At 35.4% G+C, this 22232-nt stretch overlaps 1 protein-coding gene across 6 annotated transcripts in view; it reads left to right on the top strand.

Moving 5' to 3' along the window:
* Positions 1-22232, top strand: part of LARS2 (leucyl-tRNA synthetase 2, mitochondrial) — an 83190-nt gene that overhangs the window by 24004 nt on the left and 36954 nt on the right. For 5 of the 6 annotated variants that reach the window (XM_053986576.1, XM_053986570.1, XM_053986560.1 and 2 more), the window contains 6 exons: positions 194-283; positions 4342-4485; positions 16023-16130; positions 17755-17914; positions 21078-21182; positions 21841-21912. In XM_053986576.1, the coding sequence (XP_053842551.1) occupies positions 194-283; positions 4342-4485; positions 16023-16130; positions 17755-17914; positions 21078-21182; positions 21841-21912 (679 nt within the window). The remainder of the gene's footprint in view (positions 1-193; positions 284-4341; positions 4486-16022; positions 16131-17754; positions 17915-21077; positions 21183-21840; positions 21913-22232) is intronic. The other variant, XM_053986583.1, reaches the window with a different exon arrangement.

The raw sequence follows: 22232 nt of genomic DNA on the forward strand, positions 1-22232 counted from the left end.
TCTGGTTTTGTGTACAGATGATATCACTCATTGTAAGCATTATACAAATGAATGGGTTTGTACATGAATACATGTATAAATGTTTACTCTGTGGAATATATTATACACTCCTGGGTTAATTGTTTAAGTTAAAACAGTATAGGAAAATAATAAGAATAGTTTCAGAAATTTTTATTTTATTTTATTTCTACAGGAGGTAACCACCTGCTTACCAGAGTACTACAAATGGACACAATATCTCTTTCTTAAGCTTTTTGAAGCTGGGATAGTATATCAAAAAGAGGTAGGTACAAACTTTGACCTTCAATATTTTGCTACTATGCTAATTTAGATCACTCATGTCAGTGGCACATTTCTGGATTGTCCATTCACAGTCATAAAGTGACTGTGCTCTGTTAGTTTTAAATCACTCTAAAATAGAATTAATTCTATATATAACAGAATTTTCTATGTAGCAGTTTATAACTAGCTAACTAACACACATGTCAAACCATGACACCACTGTAGCAAGTCAAAGCAAGAGGTGTTTATTGCCAGAGATTTGCATTGCAGGATCAGACTATAGATTTTAGTTTTTTATTTCCTGGCTTTAATATTTTCTAGATTATATTGTCCCTCATGGAAATACATGACGTAGTGGTCGTTAGGAGTCTCTTCAGCAGTGAGATTATTTACCTGTCTAACATTACTGTAATACTGTCTCAGAACTTATGGATAATTGGAGATTAGGTGCATAACCATCCTATTCCTGAACCCTACTTGTGATCTTCAAAATATTAAAGAAGTATTGGGTGTCATAATCAACTGTTCATCAGTTACCACTACATTAAGAAATTATATTTTGTACATAACATGTGTTACGTACATGGGCTGTATCTGAAGTGAAAGTTTCAGTTATTTCTTAAACACAAAATGAAACAAAGATCTTGAATGAGAACTCTCTGCATAGCCTAGGCAATGCAGTTCCAAAATACCTGAACAGCTGCACTTTAACAAAGCAGCAATTTAGTGAATGTTTCTAACTTAAAATGGAAACTAAGATTTCTTAAATACGCTTTGATATTTCATTTGTATTCTGTAGAAACCAGGAAACCCCATAGGATATAATTAAGGACATACTCCAATTATTCTCTGAACCTGGAAAAAGAGATTGATGGTGAAAGGTAGCATTTAGGATGGCAGCGTGTTACTGAGCTATTTCTCCTATTTGCATTTGTATTCAGAGATCTTAAATGACAACCAGCAAAACCCCTCAATGTTTTAGCATGCTGAATTGGGGTTTGGGTTTTTTTTTTCCTTCTGTAATTATTTTTTTCTTGTATTAAAAGAAATTAACCCCCTAGCTTTGTTACAACAAACCTATTTTTATCTGTGAATTTGTTTGACAAGTGAACCCAGGTGAATGTGAAAAGTACAAGTTTGCTGCTTCATTTAAAGAAGGGATGAAACACAAAATAAATGTTGCATTCAGATTCCAAGTACTGTGAGATCCTGGAGGTGTTTGGATACCAGTGATTGAATCTACTTCCAATTTCCATCTGCTTTCAAGTCAAGGATCCGTTTGAGGACTTAAATCAGCATCTGTCAATCTGTAGGGGATGTAATCTCTGGTGGATATGAACCAGTTGCTTTTTGGCAGGAAACAGATGGCAGAGAGAGCCCATAACCCTGGGTCTCTTTGAACAGTCGTCTATACTTAAAGCATATATTTGTCTCATGTTGTCAGTGTATCTGCAATATGTATTAAACACAGCTTGAAATCTCCTGTATTACAGTTTCATTTTGGCTACAAGAGATAATTCATAGCCTTACTGTGACAATAAGAATAAGGCAAGTAGAGCATTAGCCTAGTTAATGATCTGTTCCAGGAGTGTGCGTGTCTGACCAGAAATTACCCTGGCAAGGAAACACAGGCTCAGTATGTCCAGGAGCTGCAATTATGAAGGATTAACAATGTCTGTCTGAGTGCTGCAGCATCCAGAGAGGGCACCTTTATTCATTGCAGCAAAATTGTCCCTTTTTCCTGCAGTACTCACCTAGTCAATATACTGTAAGGTTATTGACCTGGCCAGATGTGAGTGTCTCACTGAGGTTAATACCTGCCCTGACTCTGTTACTTTGATCAGATACCTGTAATCCATAGTGGACCCAGAGATGGCAAGCCTGGAGATAGATCCTTACACTTTGGAGACCTGTAGTTAGACAAGATGAATCCTGTCTTAAAAGCATATGGTCTGCATTAGCGTAGTGAGGAGAGCGAGATAATTGGTGTGCTCTGAACACTCCTGCTCTGTGCTTTCTTTGTGTAGGTGACTTTTAGCAGCTTCCTGGGGTCATAGTTTCAGAGGCTGTCATTGTCAAGAAGTTGCCTTTGTGAGGTACAAGCAGGAACTAAAGATTTCATTTTATTAGCCAGGTTCTAGATACTGTCAATACTTCCATCTGTGTGAGATGGAAGGAATGTAACTTAAAAAATACAAAGACAAGACCTTTCCACTAATGATTTCTTAAATGCACATTTGCTTTATGTTTTGCAGGATCTATTTAGATAGAGCCTCATGAGTTGTAACAGGAAGATATATATATATTATGCTAAATAGTTATGTAATCATTTCAGTTACCTTCCAAAATTTTCACCATTAATTTGGTATGTTATCATCAAAATAGAAATGGTAGTTTTTCTCAACTTAGAGTCACAGCCAGTTTAATACAAGCTTATGCTAATACCGCTTTATGCAACTGGAATTTTATTACTTCTCAATATTGTCTGATTTATCTCTCTTTAGGTGTAACTTCAACTTTGTGTGGCATTTTTTCAGAACTTTATAAATGAAAAGATCATTACTTTAGAGCCATATTCATAATGTCTTCTATTATTACTCAAGAGGCTGTATTTTCTGGAATTCTGGAAAATAGGTTTTTAATAGTGGAATATATTGATTTCTTTTACTTTCACAATGAATTTTCATAAGCCTTTTGTAAAATCTGGTGTGGTATTATTGGTTGGTAACAAATAAAAGGCAAAAAGTAAAAAGTTTGAATTCAAGTCTGAATTCACAGAAACTTCATTTGAAAGCAAGTTTCAATTTATCAATTAATAACATTCATCCATTTAATGATAATAAAATTTTTATAAATCAGTGTAACCAGACTTTGTGCTCACACAGTGGTGAGCACTATTTCTAAGAAAGAGGATCCCTGCATCTTTCTTTTAGCTGTCCTCATTATAAGATTTGTAAAGTGGTTGTGGTATTTACTATTTGTAAGAATATGCAGCATATTTAAAATGAAGCAATATTAGGTGTTTGGAAACTGATCGAAGGGGGTTAATGATAGATAAAATATGAAGTACAATGTTAGTGCAGTTACTAATTTTTGATTGAGATACAAGTCCTCTCCATACCCAAAGAAGTCATTAGAATTTTTTTTTTAATGTTTAATGTATTAGATCTGTATGGAACTGTAGCTACTGTTTTTCAGTCAGACTGATTTAGCTTAAATACTAAAGAACTAATATACTAAATACTATATTCTATATAATAGATTACTCTATTGCTCTGATTATATTTTTTTTTTCTTTCTGTTCATTTTTTTGAGTCAATGTATAGCATTTATGCCACTTTTGGATAGGATTCTTTTGTGATCTTAGATCCTTTTTGATAAGTGACCAGTTAAATTGTTCAACACTAGGGGAGGGTGAGTTTGATTTTTGCTCCTTTTCCAGTATGTTATGTCTTGTATTTCAGTTGACTTAAAAGCTCAAAATACAAGGTTTGTGGAGTTGAGCACCAACATTAATTTCACTTTACAGATTTTCACTTAATGCATTTGTATTGATAAGGAGAGAGGATTCCAAAGTTCACACAGTTAACACACAGATAATATCAACTCTTTCACTTAAAATATATTTGACCGCTGTAATACTTCTTTGTGATTCTGTCCTTTTGAGTTGAACATCCTTGTCCACTCATCCCCCTCAGTCTGACTCAACACTTTTGGATTAGTAGTGAAGATCTTTTAAGCATCAGACTATGTTATTTGCAGTATAGTCAATTGGAACACTTACTTATATATTACAGCCAAGCAGTCAGGTGTCCACCTATCCTGCTAGACAAACCTTGCCAACTGCATTTTTGGGTCTTTTGAATTCTGAGAAGATGAATGTTCAAAACTTTTCCAGCTGAGTCTGTGTTGTTGATTCAAATGGATGTTTTAAAAATATAGAAAACTCAGATCAATTTTCAAGGTATGCTTCTGGATAATTCATTTGGCATCTGTAAAGTAAAACTGGTTTTTAACTATCTGCTGAAAGTATTTTTTCTTCCTGCAACTTTTTTTTAGGCCTTGGTTAACTGGGATCCAGTGGATCAGACTGTTCTAGCTAATGAGCAGGTGGATGACAATGGTTGCTCATGGCGTTCAGGAGCAAAAGTGGAGCAGAAATACCTCAAACAGTGGTTTATCAAGACAACTGCTTATGCAAAGGTATGAGAATACAGTTTTTGGAAATTATGGTAGCACCTCAAAGAGGAGACTTTTTGTCCAGAAATATTAAGCTGAATGTGGTCCTTTATAGATACATATCTGAATAATATATAATTGCATAATAATATGTGTGCTCTATCTCTGTGTATGTGTATATATTAAAATTATTGCCCCTGAAGTCCTTCTGTTCACCTCTTTAAGAATTGTAGGTAACAATGGTATGGGATTAAGTTTTGAAGAAATCAAAAGGCATAAATTAGAGACGAATGAATGAATTCTGCATTTGCACATTAGCATCCTGTATTCACCATCAAGTGCTTTTCTGCATATTTTGAGTGTAGAACTGTGCAAAACTTGTTTGCTTGACTTGTGGGCATTTTATAAGCAATGTAGTACAAACTGTCACGTAGCATTCAGTTCCACCTGTGTCTGCACCATAGTTCTTTATGTTTAACTGCTTTTTATTGAAGATTCATCTCAGCCTTCTATTTCACTTGATTATCTGTTATTTTTAAAATGTTTTCAAGTTATTTAAACATCCTTTTTTTCTTATGAGCTCCAGTTTTGGTTGTGCTGGGACAATGTAGTTTCCACACTTCGGAATTCAGAACGAAAGTTTTGGCTTTATGCTGAGATGAAAGTATCAGCTTCCTGTCATATCTGGGTGAAGTTTTTATTCCCTCTGAGTGTTCTGTATATTGAGACTTCAAGTACAGATTGAGAAGTTGCTCCCAAGAAAATATTAAAACTTAGTCTTTGATCCTTTTCTCGAGTCTCAGACTCAAGAAACCAAATTACTACAGTCATCCAAAGAGAAGAAGTCTGTATCTCTCTCTAGGTCTATTCACAACAAAGAGAAAAGCTTTAGATATCCTGCCTGATGGTTTGATTCTTCATACACAGAGAGGTGCTTGAGGTACATGATTTTTGATTGTGCTGCCTGTTCTGGGAACATTTGCAATAGCTGAAGGAAAAATGGAGCGTGTCTGCAGCATCACAAAATAAACACAATGTTCTGAGCTTTTTTTATTTTTCCAGTTCCTTTGTCACCAGATTTCATTATGACTTTTGTGATATTTTAGGGTCTGCCCCAACTCACTGTTTCCCTCCGTTTGAGGCTGGATCTCCATTAGAGTTTCTATCTTTACTGTTATGTCTTTTGTCTATTGTCTCTGTACAGGTTGTAGGAAGCAATGACTGGTATTTCTGGTCTGTATCCATGCTGGTACCCAGTTACTTATATCCCTTTAAAAGGGGTGAATCAGCCATAAATTTTTGCTCATTGAGACCATAAGACATGACTGAGGAGCTTTTCAGTAACCTTGAAAACACCCCTGATTTATGGGATTATTACCTCTTGCTCAATATCCACCCGCTGCTAGGAAGGATTTATCTTTTGTATTTAGTCTCTTACCTGAGAAATGGTGTTACAGGAAATGCACAGTCTCTTGGGCAGATCACGTCTCCATCATGTCATTCCCCAGTAAGCAGGCTTATCTTAGGATAAGAAGGAACTTCTGCCTCCATAACAACCCCTCATCAAACATGTCACCTCAGGACACTGCCATATTCCGTACCTACCCGAAGGGCAAAGTGTGCAAGTGACCTTTTGTTCTTGGACATCTTGGTGGCATGAATAAGAGCAGCTTCTGCTTTTCATTTCCAGAAGGCCATTTGTAGCAACTCCTACAAAACCTTAAAACATTGCTGCAAAGGACAGTTGAGTACAGATTTCTGTGAAGGTTTCCCAAAATTTTGTTCTGTTTGTGATTGATATTCTGTAGGGTCTCTGCTAGCTGATACAACCAGATCAGTGAATGATGCCATACTGCTTCTAGCTGAAGTGCTTTGGCAAGCATTACCTTCATGTTCTCCCACTTCTTGTACAGTGACAGATGCTACCAAGAATCAGCAGGTGGTTTGGATTTTCCTTTTTACTCACCCTCCACTCACTCCTATTTTTGTTGCTGTGGTTCTTTTTAAACAGTCTCACTCTGCTTCTTTTGGCAAGGCTTTTAAACATTTGGTTGTAGAGGGGGAAAAATAACTTCCCCCCCACCCCCCACCCCACCCCCCAAACCTTGAAATAAGAATAGCAGATTATCAGGCTCTACTCTGGGAAGTCCAATATCTGATAGTCGATGGATTTCATGTTTGGAAGATTAAGACAAAAGTCCCTTTTTGGTAATTTTTTTTTTTTCTTTCAAGTTGCAAGAGACTGGATAACATAGTATGTTGTGGTTTACTTTCTGAAGAAGACTGTTTTGGCCATACAACTCTGAACAGCCCATGAACTGCTAGCCACAATTGAAGACAGTCTACTGGAAGGAGACTGGATCTGAGTTAATAGTGGCCAAGTATTTCAGTCTCTTAGAAACTGTGCACACACTTGACATAATCAGGAGGATTCACATTAGCATTTTGACAGGAACCAAATTACAGATCTGAAATGCTACAACTTTGGCTTCTCTTTCTGAATAATTCGACTAGTTATCCTCAAAACATCTTTGCACACATTTCTTCATTCCTTATGGTAGTCATGCCAGTACTTCTCCAGGAGTGCTAAGAACCATGAATCCTTTCTCCTAAGTCTGTTTCTTTTGTCCCCTTTTTCTTTGGATTCAGACTTTTGACAGTTCATCTGAATCCATATTGTCCTGCATTGTTGAACACCCTGGTTACAGTAATCACTCTTCCTAGCCTATTCCTCAAACCTTCTTCCGCACCTCTTTTCAAAAGCTCTTGCCAGGAGAATGGGCTTTATTGAGAGGGAGACCTTCATTCACTTTATCATTTACAGAGCCTTTCCTCTTGGAGTGGAGGGTCCAGATTCTATAGAATTAGTCCTTATAGTGGAGGATAATAAAGACATTGCTTTAAGAAGCTAAAGATCTTTAATTGCTAATATGATTTCAGGATGATAACATTGGTGGTGATGATACCTTCACTTTGGCAAGAGGGATTATTTAATGTCTCCTGAGTTTGAACACACTTACTTCCATAAAGAGATTTTCCTGACTTACCTAATGGATCAGAAACATTACCCATACAGCTTTGTTTTCCTGAAATTCTTTGCAGTTCAGAGACTTCAGATATTTGTGCCTCTAATGATAAATTAGTACAGAAATTCAGTTCTTTATGGATCTCACTTCCCTCTTTTGTCAGTTGTTTGATAATTCATATGCCAGACTCCTGTAAAAGGGAAATCTGAGGGGACATTATAAAATGGGGAATTTCAAATCCATGGTCAACTTGTTTTGCATTAGACACTAACAGAAATAGAAAATTGCCCTTCCAGAGCTTGTCTAGTCCTGAGTCCTTTATTCCCCATTTCTGAGTCAGTTGCCTGTTGAACATCTTTTGTCCAATTCAGTTTTTTTTTTTTTTTTAATGTATCCAGAAGGTTAAAACAAGATTATGTCAGGTTAGCGTGGTCACAATCATTGGGATCTGAAGATCTGCGTTTTCTGTCAGTATAGAGCAGCATTTAGGTCTTCGAGCTGTACTTCCAGAATTTGTATCCCAGCACACATGGCCTTTTATTTCCTCTCAGCTTGGACAAGTTCAAAGGCACAGAGCAGATATAATCCGTCTTTGTGAAGATGTTTTTCCTGGGTTTGGCAAAAGGTAGAGAGCTAAGTGGATCAGGCTTTCAGTGAGCTGTATGACTAGATTTCTGCTATCCACTGAAGTTCCACTGCTTCTTCTTTTGAAATTTAAAAATTGGAAGCCACTAAGAGACTATCTGAGAGTAACTTAATCCTTGCACCTTCTGGGCAAGACTTGTATTTCTTTCCGACTTGGGCTACTTTCAGACTTAGAGGATTAGAATTCCCTGAGTGTCTCACTCATCTTTGTACAGTCAGGCCTTTATCTGGTTTTGGTGTATCATAGGGAAAGCCATTTGATTCTGGTCACCTTTTTCTTGTGCCTTCAATGGTGACTAATATTTCTTCTGAAAAGTTTACAGAAATTCAAGATCAAATGTCAGAAGTACCATCCTCCTTGCCCTTTTTCTGAAAAATGGCTTTCTGCAAACCTGTTTCCTATTCCTTCCTCAAAGTTATACCTGAGTTTTCTATAAATTGAACTAGTGGGAAAGTATTTTGAAAAAAAAAAAGCTTTATTTCTGTTAACTCGCTCCATTGCTGTGTGGCTTAGAGGAAAATGTAAGTCTTTCCATAACCTTGTTTCAAAGAAAAAGTTCAATTTAAAACACATTTAATTAATCTTCTATCCCTTAATTCTTCATGCAAGTTGCCAGCTAGCAATAATGGCTCAATATGTATGGATACAACCTATTTTCTACTTGTAGCACCCACAAATTAGTTTGTTGTAACTTTCAACCTATTTTTAGTGTATACTGATGATCTATTTTAGTCATCTGTGTTCTTCTCTTTTGCCCCTTTTATCATTTTACGTTTTCCCTTGTATCTTACAACCTTAATGGAAATAAAAGCTAATCAGAGTAATTTTCTGCTGCAGTGCCTACGTTACTGGTCAAATAGCAGCCAGGAGTTACATGAGTAGTAGTCTGTGAAGCTGGGTATTACAGGTGTCAGTGCTTCATTCCTACACACACTGTTTTTCAGATTTCTATTGTGTCCAGAGGAATCATCTCCTGTGGACTTTGATGCTTTGATTTTTTTGTAGTTACTGCACCAGCTCATATTCCTTTCTTACAATAAAAATTGCAAACAAAGCAGTGTTGGCTCACATGGCAATTTACCATTGGTAATGAGTTTTGAGAGCAAAAATATTGACCATGCTTTGCTTAACAGAAAGCATTTTGCTTATGTGAAGTAATAAAGTAATTGTGACCCATTTTTAAACTGTATAGTACATGTGAAATAGTCTAGCAGCTTTTTTTGATTTTTAGAGAACATTTTAATTGTTATTTTTCTTTTGACTCATTTCTTTGATAAAAGTATAATGTGTTAACTGATGGCATTATTATTCAAATTGTTGTCTGTACATTCAAGATGTTTAAGCTAAATCATTTAGTTGCCATGGTTACACTGCTGCATTGGTAGGCAGCATCATTGGAAAAATCTATCTGTAAATGTTACTATTTTCTCTGTGTACAGAGAAAAATTGCTTTTATGGGGGTTTTTATGCATGGTCAACTGAGTCCTCAAAACAGAATTGGCAAGGTTAGTCTTTTTAGAGACCCTGTTCTTCCTAAATTAATTTTATACAATTCTTTGCCATAATTTACTGTACGAAAAATCATTCAAATAGCTGGAAAATAATCTTTTCTTGAATAAAATGAAATAGAAGCAACTTTAAAACTTCAAGTTTTGCCTGAAATCATCTCCCCTTTTTGCACAGCAGTAGGGCGATCTGTGTAACTAAAATAATGGGAACATAACCAACAAAATTCCACTGATGTAATTTGCAGTTTCCATACAGATAAGTAGCACCCTTTCTTAGTTTTTTTTTTTTTTGTTTTTTTTTTGTTTTTTTTTTTGTTTTGTTGTTTTTTGTAGAGACATTTAGAGATAAGCCCTTCTCATTTTCTGTGGGTTTCAGGAGCACAGGTGTTGGGCATGACTCTGTGGAGGGAGAGCAGCAAATGAACTACAGCTCTTCTCCAGGTTTTCTCTGGCTTTGCACTGCATCTGACAGCCCTTTTTGTCTCATAGATTTGGAATTATTTCATGTAATTGTGTTTTGCTTGTTTTTTTTATTATGTATTTTATTTCTGAGATCTTAAGCAGAATGGTAATGAAATGTAATGAAATTGAAGTACTGAATTTCAGGATGTAAAGAGTCTTGGTAGCACTTGGGATTTCATAGCAGGAGGTAATGCCTCATCACTGAGAACTGAAGTGCTGGCTCTTTTTCATTCTTTATGTGTGATTTGTTTTGATTCCCACACTTGGAGTCTAGCTCATAGTTGTCTTCTCCCAACAGAACAGGCCTGATAAACCTCAATTTGAAACTCTTCCTCTTGAGCCAGGCTGAGAGCTGTCTCCTGGACAGGGGCCAAGAGCAGTGCCCCCTCAGCTTGCTCAGCGCTTCATTCCTAAGAAATGGCACCTCTTTTGTCAGTTTGGCAAGACAGAAAATTGTTTGTGGATATCCAGACCAGGCTGGTCTTTTCACCTTATTTTAAACACAGCATCTCATTTGGTGGTACAGCAGTGTACATTTAAGTTCCTGTTGGTATAAGGTTAATCAAAACAGTGAATACTTAGTACTATTAAAAATGAGAACAAATGTTTTGAAGAGCTTTTCTGTTTATGGATTCAGTTACTCATCACAAATATATATTTCATTTCAGAAAGGGAGTGTCTTCAGAAATTTAAGCAAGGAACAGCTCTGAAGAGCAAATCTGGAGAGTAATTCTGGATTTACTTTTTGCTTTTAAGGAAACATTTATTTGCCTTAGCTCTGTGTAATCACACCAGAGGTGTTTGTTGACCATAAATTTTAGGTAAGGAAATGGGGAAACTGCTGACAGTTCAGACATTTATGAGAAAGAATTTTCAGTATACGCAGTATCTGTGTTGTTGCTCCTCTTTAATGTATGTTTTCAGTATTCTTCACACATGGGAAATAAAAGTCAAGAGTGACCAACAACAGTACAGACAAAAACTACTGAAGGAGAAGAAGAAATAGTAAAACAAGAAGATATTAAATGCCAGCAGAAGCTGTACTATATAATCACAGTTGGAACAGTGCAATAGAGTGCAAAATAAAACAGTAGGCAGCCTAGCTTCAATTTCTTGTACTTTAATATCTGTTAATATATTAAGTTGCATTAAATGATTTTGTGTAATCTTTAGTTTACGTTTGGTTGCTCTTTTGGGAGTTTGATCAAATAAAGTGAAGAATGCCATTTTAATCCAAACAGAGCTTGGATATTTATTTGACTCTTCCTCAGAAGCAAAGCTTTTAAATTTTATTTTAATTTAGTAGAATACAATTTTATTTTGCTAATTAATTGAATTCTTCTGAAATGCAACCTTTTGCTGAATTTTTTATTCTGATCTTGTTACCTTGCAGATCTGTCAAACTTCATTGAAGTGTCTGTATTAAAAAAGAGTATATACATTTGACTATATAGTGTATATTTAGATTTTTCATTTTATTTCATTTATTATAATAGAAGAGTTAAATTACTCTCGCTAAGTATGAAATTATTAGCAGGTACTGATCTACTAAAAATTTTAGTTCATGGAGTCAGAGACTGAATTTTTTAGGGGTTCAGCAGAATATTTCTTTGAACTACAAGCAGGGGGACTTTTAGAGATGAGATGCTCTTGGGAAATCGTAAAGCACTTATGTTCTTGGATTTTCTGGATCTTTTTTGCCTGAAAATTGCATAACTGCAATTCTGTTTCTGTCATAATCCTCGGCTAGAAATGTGAGACTAGTTTTTCACATACAATGTGTTACTTTTAGTTTCAGACTTGGTCATCATTGTCTTTGATAAATTTTCAGCAAACTCATCTTGATTTAGTTACTCTCTGATCAGCCGAGGTAGTTGACTTTCATCTTCCGGCTGTGCCAGAATTTTCTGCATGTTCTGAAAGAGTAAAGAAGTCCGTGAAGCATTGGTTTATCCTCAGTCTCCAACTTCTTCAGGTGTAAGAGCTTTTAAATCATTCTCATCCCTGAACACAACTTTGATTTCTTTAGCTTTTCCTGAGTCTGTCTATCTTTAGATCTGAAAGACTGCCAAAATGTATTTATGCTATTCCTTGACTTATGTTTAATTAAGATGGGAGTAATTTCTCCTGTAATTAGATGTTTGCATTTGAAGTTTTCTTGTCTCTTCGCGAGTAATGAAAAATGAAAGCAGAAAGGCTCTGCTACCTAATGTTTCCAAATTTCTCGCTATTAAGTTATCAGAAATTCAAAAATTGAGTTTATTTGATAATCTTATCACACTCTGCTTGCTGGATTGAAATGCTGCTGTTGTTCTTTGTCCCCTGCTGACTCCAACGTGGTTTTACTTCTGTTTTATTTGCCTGTGTGCTGAGAGTCTTCTTGCTGATTGTCTTCTCTGTGTTAACAAATCAAGTTAATAAATTTGTGGCAGAACTAATAAGAAGTTATATACACATTTTTAAGGATCAGCTTTTATTTTTTTTAATGGAAATTATCTATAATTACAGAATCATAGAACATTAAGGCATTGGAATGAACCTTAAAGATCATCTAGTCCCAATCCCCTCTGCCATGGGCAGGGACACCTCCCACTAGACCAGGTTGCTCAAGGCCCCATTCAGCCTGGCCTTGAATACTGCCACGGTTGGCAACATGGAAGCAAAATTCATGGGAGCTAATATTTAACTTCCCAAATACTAATGTAAAATATTCAGGAATTTCTGTGCTAGCATTGGTCAAGAGTTTTGTATATCCAAATAGTCTACATGTAATTTTTTTATATTAATAATAGTTTAAGCATATATTTGTGGGTATGTATTTTGTAGTGTGTAGTGCAATTGGATTTGAAAATGAAAAGCTTTTTTAAAGGGCTTTCCTTAAGCTATCTTTTAAAAGGTCCTAGTTTGCAGAGATGAATTTTGAATGTACAAGTGCATTCATGTGTGTAAGAATTGATATTTCTCTACTTTCCTGCTAGTGAATACCCTAGGTTAATTTACCATTCAGAAACACTTACTAACATGCTAGCAGTGTGCATACTCTATATTATTTGCCTTTGTAACACCAGGTAAATTGTTTGTGGTTTGCAAGTTCACTTTCTGCCTCACCTGCTGTTTGTAGCCGTGACAAGAAACCTAAGGAGTTTGTTGAGCTCAAAGAACTGAGAATCATAATTCCATTTTGAACATTTTTAAAGTTTTTTTGTTTGCTTGGGTTTTTTGTTTCATATCACACTAACATGTTTATGTATAAATTAAGTTATAAAGGGTTTCTGTTTGCAAACCCTGCTAGGCTTCGTCATCATGCAGAGTCAGCTCAGTTATCTTAATTCACATGAAGTAAAGTTGGCTCTTCCTGTATTTAGTTACATGAAGTAATTGCATTATCAAAAGAAGAAGTGGGTTAAGTCAAACTGTAGCCTGGAGCTTCTAATAAGGCAAATGAATTAGAGTAAAATCATTATCACGCTGGTATTGACGATCTTGGTGTATGAATACTGCAGTGAACAAACATCTAGGAAGTTTTGCTGGCAAGCAGTTACAGACTGTACCGTTTCAGTAGAGCACATGCACAGTTAGCTGCTTCTACCAGCAAAATGTGATGTAGATTAGATTGCTGTTCATCTAATGTCAACAGCAAGTTCTGCATGTACTGACACAATTTCATTCTTTCTAAAATGCATAACGTTGTTACAAAGAATGTATCTAGGTATTGTGTATATCTATAGAGATATACATACATACATAGTATAGAGATGTAATATATAGATCTCCAATTATTTATTATTATTTCATAATTATATAAGTACATAGATTGAATATGGTAGATAAAGCTTAGTTGTTTCTGGAACTGTCCAATTAATGAGAATACTCCAAATTTTGAATTCTCGGTGATATAACATGCTTGCAATTGTGAGTTAAAGCTGATTAAAGATATAATGTAATAAAAACCTCTCCAAAAGCCTAGCATTCTTTTATTTAGAAATCATCGATAAATTGGTTTGATTCTTGAAGTTGTTGAAAGCAATAAAAATCCCAAGTGGTAGTGTAATATTATGGTTTACAAAGGACATGGCTTTTGTTGTATTTTGAATGACAGATATACAACAGAGTAGTAACTAAAAAAGTTCTTACAGTAACTTTTTATGCATCTGACTTTGAAATTAGTTAAGTATGTCATTAAAACCAGACCTTGAAATGCATTCTTGGAGAAGAATGAAGTGTGCATTCATTAATTATCCACCTACCTACTGTTTCATTTGAACAGCACATAGTTCAACCTGCATGTCCATCCTTGCCTGTTGTTAGTAATTACTGAGATAATAAAGAGCTTGCATATTTGATGTTGAGAGTCACAGCCAAAGGCGAAATTATTCAACATGGTACCTTATTCTTAGATTTTGACTGTAATTGTTCAGCATATTCACCATCTGTCCAAATGACTCATGCCTCTGGCTGTACTTCTGCCAAAGTAAGGATTTTGGACAGTCACAGTATTCATAACAAAATTGTGAAGTGTTATGAAGTGAAAAATGAGATTAACTTCAAGTTATCTGTCTTTTCCTTTACATTGTTATAGATGCCATTTATTAAAATCATGCTGTTCAAACTTTTTAGACAAATACCAGTTGACTTGGAACAGACTTTTATGCTTCCATTCCACACATCAGAAAGCACATAAATATATAGATTAATCTTTTGTTGAGTGCAAATATACATAGAACTTACAAGTTGGCTGTTGGACATTATGGCTAGTAAAGGAGGCAACATTGAATTTTTTCACTGCTGCATAGTATAGAACCATTTAGGTTGGAGAAAACCTTTGAGATCCTCAAGTCCAACCATTAAGCGAGCACTGCCAAGTCCATCAGTAAACCTGTTCCCTAAGCACCACATATGTGAGTCTTCTAAATACCTCCAGAGATGATGACTCAAGCACTTCCCTGGACAGCCTGTTCCAATGTTTGACAACCCTTTCCATGGTGAATTTTTTTCTAGTATCCTCCTCTGGTGCAACTTGAGACCATTTCCTCTGGTCCCATCATTTGTTACCTGAGAGAAGAGACTGAGCCCCACTTCACTACAGTCTCCTTTTGGGCAGTTGTGGAGAGTGATAAGGTCCCCCCTGAGCCTCCTTTTATCCAGGCTAAACATTCCCAGGTGCATCAGCCACTCCTCATAAGACTTGCTCTAGACCCTTGACCCCTCTAGACCCAGCTTAATTGCTGGTTGCTTTATAAGAATTATAATATTATATATTTTTAAAATTTTAATATGAAGCTTTGTTATTATGATTAGTGTTGCTTTTGCAGGATGATACAACCTAAAGATGCCAATCAATTTTGCAGCCTGTTGTGCTTGGTAAAATATCAATATAAAATATGAAAAAAATAGATAGCTAGAAACTGTCATGCTATTTTAAGCCAGAGCTTGAAAATTTTAGAACATGTTAACACCTTTTGTCTGATTGCAATCTCTAGGCTATTGTCTAAAACAACTAATACAAATGTATTACAGCTAATACAAATGTAGGCTTCACATCTGCAAGCACATCTGTTAAGTCTTGTTCAGCTCAGTAGGTCACCTACGCTTCCCAGAAGTTACAACCATTGGGAATATTTTCTGTGTTTGTTTTCATCTAAGTTTTTTTCTTCCTGTATCTTAAGGTGTATTCTATTCAAAAGAAAGGCCATTTTTAATAACAACAGGGTCTCTGTTGGCAGTGACATACCTCTGGCTTGTACTGTGTTAGTTCTATTCTCAGAGAGTTTAATTTGAGGTAGCAGCAGTATAAAACCACCTCTTCCAATGTTTTTACCAGCACCTTACCATTTTGCTGTTAGTTATAATTAAACCCATAGTATTAATTTGTATGCATATAAAAGCTGAATGTCCTCATTCTTTCTTTTGTTGCTTAAGGCCATGTTTGATGCTTTATCTGATCTCCCTGAGTGGTATGGTATTAAAGAAATGCAAGCAAATTGGATAGGTGATTGCATTGGGTGCTCTCTTGACTTCTTGCTGAAGGTAAGCCAGAAATTTCACTTGCTGCTCTCTTGGTTGGGCTAACTGCAACCCCTGAAATGTGTTGATGGGAATGGATTTCCAGATATTAAAAGCTTGAAACCTCCTAAAAAAGATTATTATTATTATTATTATTATTATTATTATTATTATTATTATTATATTCATGCACAGACCAGCACAGATTCCTGGAGAACAGCACTTGAGGGTTGAAGAGATACTCTCTGCTGTGCTCCTTAGTAAAGGGTTTGTGTGTTCAAGTGGATGCAAATTGGCTGTGTATATTTATGCCAAAATACATGCCAGCTAATAAGCTTCCCTGAAAGCCAGAATATTTGTGCCAAGTGCACTATCAAATAGCACTGCACATGTCAGCTAGGGTCTAGTTGGGCTTTTGCTTTTCTCTGCTTGGCACCTTCTCTGTCAGACCCAGGCTGACCTCAGGCAAACTGCTTTGCTTATATTAGTCCATTATTTCACTTTCTATATCCCATAATTAAAATAATGGAAACCACACCATTAGGTAGTGTTGGAGCTACAGAGAAGTCTAGACAGAAAGAAAGGAGAGGAAGGAAAAGGAAACCTGAAAAAAAAAATTATCTACAGAAGGACTTCAGATTTCCCCTTTTTTGTCAAGAGATGAACAAGGCTCCATGAATATCATAGGGACAGAAGAGATTTTCAGAGACCCTGATCAAATTTCAACCCTTGTACTTCAAAGCTTTATTGTGATTATTTATTCTGGTCTAACATTCTAAAAGTGACTTCTTATTTTAAAGTACTGAATTTTTCAGAACTTCAAATTGAGACAAATTAAACCTTTTTAATACCTCTGATTTGCACCCTGCTAAAAGATGCAGTACTTGTATTTGTATAAATAACTTTATATTAAAGTTTTTTTAATCAATTGTTTCTAAAAATTTACATCAATACTTATTACAGAAAAATCTCCTTCCAAGACCCCCATATACTCCACAGTTAGTTGATCTAAGATATAAACCTTGTTGATAGTTCCAGATGGTAATTCTTAAAAAGTCTTTGAAGTTTACTATTTACATTTTATGTCCAGTTGTTTGTTGTGCCACCTTTTATTATTTTATTTCTGTACATAATTTGCAGCATTCACTTTATCAGAGAAGTATGGTGTAAAGTCATATTGTAGCTGAGAAAATTCTAAATTCTCTTCAGATTTCAGAGGTAACATCTCCCTCCAGCCTCCTTGTATCCTCTTGGAAACAAGGCATGCATATTATACACAGCCTCCTTGTTTCCTCTTGGAAACAAGGCATGCATATTAAAAGTGAATAGAAGGATTCTGGGTGGCTTAGCCAGGGACTGAGTCTATCTCAGCAGCACAGTGCAATATTACATATGGGATTAGAATTATATTTTTATAGATATATTTGGATAAACTAAGGCAAGACTGTACAGCAACTTTCTCAAGGCCTAAAAGTAAGTTTTGTCAAGGTTTGAGTCTAGAAAATTTCTATAGTGCGAATGTGTCTGGCTTTGGTATTTGGATCTGTGTATTTCTGTAGGGTGATGTAGACTCATTAGCTGTGTGAAAAGAAAGGGAAATCTATAACCACCACACTGCCAGTGGGAATTTTTTTCTGCTCTTTTTCAGGTTAATGGCAAAGTAACAGAAGAGAAGCTAGCAGCTTACACCTATACACCTGAAGCCATTTATGGAGCTTCCCATTTATATATCTTACCAACTCACAGACTGTTGCATGGGAATAGCAGTCTCAAAGAAGTCTTTCAGAGGGAGTTCATCCCAGGGAAAGGTGGTATTTTTCTCATACTGCAATTTGTTGTAGAAGAGCAACAATTATAGGGAATGATCTTTAGAGAATGTGCATCAAGCTGAGCGGGAGCTGTTCCTGTTGAGAGCAAGCAGGCCTTTGATTCTTGCTATGTCACACAGTGTCACATCAGCCTGTTCTGGCTTCAGATGTGGCAAGAGCAGCTATGCTAGAATTATTCTTTTTATAATAATTGTAACACTTCATAGTATATGAAAGCAATGGGTCAGATTCTTGTTTCCTCATCTAGCAGAAATGAATAGTCCAAATTCGACTGTGTCAGCCCATTGGAAAATCTCATGTCTATATGGTAAATTGCCATTAGCAAAAAGACAGCAGAATTAATTCTTGTACCAGCAATGATTTCTTCTGTCATAAGGAATCTAAAGAGGTCAATATATCACTAATATTTTTTAGTTTATTAAAAAAAATAAAAACAAATTTTATCACTAATACATAGCAAAGTGGATAACTGATAGATAGTAAAATAATACTCTACTATTCAGCTCCATTGTTAATTCAAGACTCTAATGGATTCAATTCAGAGTATCCCTATGGCAATTCATGACTTGCACAGTCAACTGATAATGCTTTAATTATTGTTAACTGCTTTCCTGAAGTCTCCAACCACCAATTCTGCCTGTATTTAGCTTCCATGGTCTAGTATTTTTTTATTGTTTGGAAAACCTGGAAATGAGAATACTTTATATATATATATGTTATATATATATATATGTATGTATATAATATTTTTTGGTTTTACTTCAGGCTGGTGTTTAATATTTTCTTTTTCCCTTCCTGGTAAAGATCAGGCTTCATTGTCTGTATAACATCTGATTTCAACAGTATCTTGTGGGAAATTGTGTTGGTTGTACAGAACCTGATTTTTTAAGTACTTCATTTCTACCTTAAAGAAGTTTGATTGTTAGTAGAAAGAAACACGGAGCCTGACTGTATTGAGTACATAAAACCTTTGTCTAAGAGGTGAGAAAAGCTTGGAGAATTTTGGAGAACAAATTTGCAGTTCTTGCAGCTTAACCAAATCAAAGCACTAACTGCACAAACACACATTCATGCATGTGCCTGTAACTTTGTTGGACCTTGTGCTTTAAACCAAACCACAAAAGTGCAAAATTTGCTTTTAATAAGGACAATGGTATATTTTTATATTGGTTTTTAAGTGGAAATACTTGCAAAAGCTTTTTTGTGTGTCTGTTAACAATAAGCTTAAAGCTTTTGGCTGAGTTAAATTAAGAAACTCTGAGTTGAAATAATGACAGCCAAAAGTCCTCAAAAAAGAGGCACAATTTCACATAACTCTGCTATTGTATACTCCTGCTACTTGTGAATATACTTACAGACATTCTTCAGTTGAAATTAGCAGAGATTGGCATGTTACATATGAAAGGACAACAATGGCATTTAAATAAAAAGAAATTTTGGGTGGCCTTATATAGACCTTATTTTCACATTAACCAAGACTTTAAAAAAATCCTCAGTAACACTGACATTTTAATTTAATTAAATGTAATGTTTTCTTTTCAATGGGCATAGTCTTGCAATTCTCTTTCTTCACTGTGTTCTCATTTAAATAATTAGGAGGGTATGGTTTTATGTTTTCTAGGAGAGAAAAGAAAGCTATTGTATAGCAAAACCTTTAGTCCTGAAGTACATGTCTGTATTTTAGGCTATTGTTATTTAAATAGATGGAACAACCAGTTGTCAAACATTCAATTATTTTTTTTTTTTGCCTAGAAAAATGTATGTTAATTTAGAACCTGGTAAGTCTAATGGCTTTGTCAGCAGGAGGTGCCTGAGATAAAGATTTGACCTTTATGTTGTTCATTATCTCATTATAATACTCTGCATACATTGTCTTACACTTGTACCTGTACCACTCTCTCTTTTCTGTTTTGGTGATAATGATGTGAGCAAATGAACACAGGAAAAAGCACCTTCATAAACTGCAGTTATTATTTTGGGTTCCAGCATAAAATGAAAATTATTGCTGGGTGGAAGAGAGAAGTTATTTTTAAAAGCAGTGTCCTGCCCACTCAGCTTCCTGCTGATGACGCTTTTTGGTTAGTTGCTTTTAAAAAATGAAATTGTCCCTTTTGTACTTTTTTAAAACAGAGGAAAGCTGCATGTGGTGCTTTGAATGTGGAAATTTTCTTTATAATAGGAATACCTCAGACACATAAAATTTGGAAAAGTAGTAATCAGAAATAAATAAATGTATAATTTGTGTCAAGAAGCATGATGAGCTATAACAGCCCTGTTCTCAAAATTTCTGTTACTTAATTCAATCAGATTTTATGCATTGCAATACAAGCCTTCATAGCCTCAACTTAGCTAGGAAGAAAGGTGAAAGGAAGCTCTTAGCAGCCCATATTTTAATGATTGTAATTATCATAAACTTAAAGGCACTGAAAAAGTTAGAAATAGACTCAAATTGAGATCTGGGATTCAAATCCTCAAAATATGGAGTATCAGATTTTAATTTCTTCTTGCCAAGCCCCCCAATCTGCACATTGTAAATCAATTCCAGTTTATTAGTTCTCACCCTTAATTCTCTCCTCTCCTGTCTCCCCTTGCTTGTGGGCGTTGGGTTCCTCATCTGTAATATGAATATCCTGTTTGGAAATGAGTAGGTTACTTAGGTGGCTTTTTAACACAGGTTAGAAAAAAAGATTTCACAAGTTTTTTAGTTCTTCTGTAAGAAATTAAATCATAAGGATATATGCTCCCCTGCAGTTTTATCTGATTTTTGGTGGGATTTTGTAGCATTGTATGCTAGTACATAAATCAGGGCATACTAAAACCAATTCTTGCAACTTTGCAGCAGCCTGTATTTTGATCAAAGACTCTTTTTTTTTTTTTGTTATAATCCAAATCTTACTCTGTTTTTATGAAGGTGTTTTCTATAAGTATATTTTCTAATAATGAAAATTTATCAGTCTTACTGAGCATTTTAATACATCTGAGCTTTTTTGAAATGTAAATAGGTTTGTCACTTTCTTTTTTAAAGAAAACTCTTATTTAAAATTTACGTAAGTTTAAGATAAACTGCATTGTAATGGTCAGTGATGTTCTTAGCATATCTTCTGTTATGTTTTACTTACCATATCATTACATTTGTTTTCAGACTCACTTACTTCAGTGACAGCTGTGAATTTGCTTACCAATCAGGAGATTCCTGTAGTCATCTCAGCAAAAACCAATTTTGATAATTATCTTGATACTAAAATAGGTATGTGACATTAGATATTTAAGTGGAATAGTATGGTTTTCAGTTGCTGTGTTGGACCACAAGATACTGTTGTAGTAAATATTTGAACACAGAGTCTCTCTCTCCTGGATTTTGGATTTCTGTTCTCCGTTAGGGAAGAAGAAAGGGAAAAGGAGCTATGTGGAATCTATGTGGGTGAAGAGATTTACCGGATGATAATTTTAAGTATTATAAAATTAGTGCATTTAATGAGCTATATTTGAGGATCTGCATATCTTAAGAAAATCGGTTACCTACAACATATGTGTTTGGCTGTCTCTCACGGTCTTTAATCAAAACAGAACTGTACCATTTTTTGACAAACAACCCTAACTTTTGGGGGTTTTTTGTGTCTTAAATTTACATAAATTATGTATATCCTTATAGAGAAATGCTTCAGATGGTAAATGTACAAAACTTCCAAGTTTGACTTTTATCTAGTAATACTTGTTTTGAGGCCGGTAAAATAGTTCAGGATAGGTAATAATTTTTTTCAGGTAGTCTTGGACACTTATCTTAGGTCCTTTATCTCTCAAAGCAGCATTTAAGGCACCTGATTTAGAGTTGAGGATTGATAAGTGGAGGGGGGAGGGTGTTGCTAGAGGATGCTGAATCACCTGTAGTGAGCTTCTGTTCCCAGAGTTGTCCCATGAATCTGCCTGTCTTACCCTTTTCCTGGACGTGGAGCCTGATCCCAAAACTGGGCAGCTAAGTACATACTCTTAGATAATATGATTGTCCTAGTAAGTCAAAGTAGAAATTATACTAAGGTTTAAAAACCGTATCTGTTTTAATCTACACCCACCAAGCTCTTTGTTTATTTTTGTGCTTTGCTGTGGTCTTTGCTGCATTGAGAAGGCAATGTTCAATGCCAGTCTTAATGGGAAATAGTTATGTCTTCTTCCCTTTTTCCAGTGCATTCCTTATCCCTTAACTCCTGTTGTTGCCTCCCTGATGCTGGTACTTCTTTCCTCTCCTGGGGCAGCTACTTTCACTTCTGCCAATATTGGCTATTTTTGCACAACTGGACTG

The sequence above is a fragment of the Vidua macroura genome, chromosome 1 (assembly GCF_024509145.1).
Source record: "Vidua macroura isolate BioBank_ID:100142 chromosome 1, ASM2450914v1, whole genome shotgun sequence".
In the NCBI taxonomy this organism is placed as follows: domain Eukaryota; kingdom Metazoa; phylum Chordata; class Aves; order Passeriformes; family Viduidae; genus Vidua; species Vidua macroura.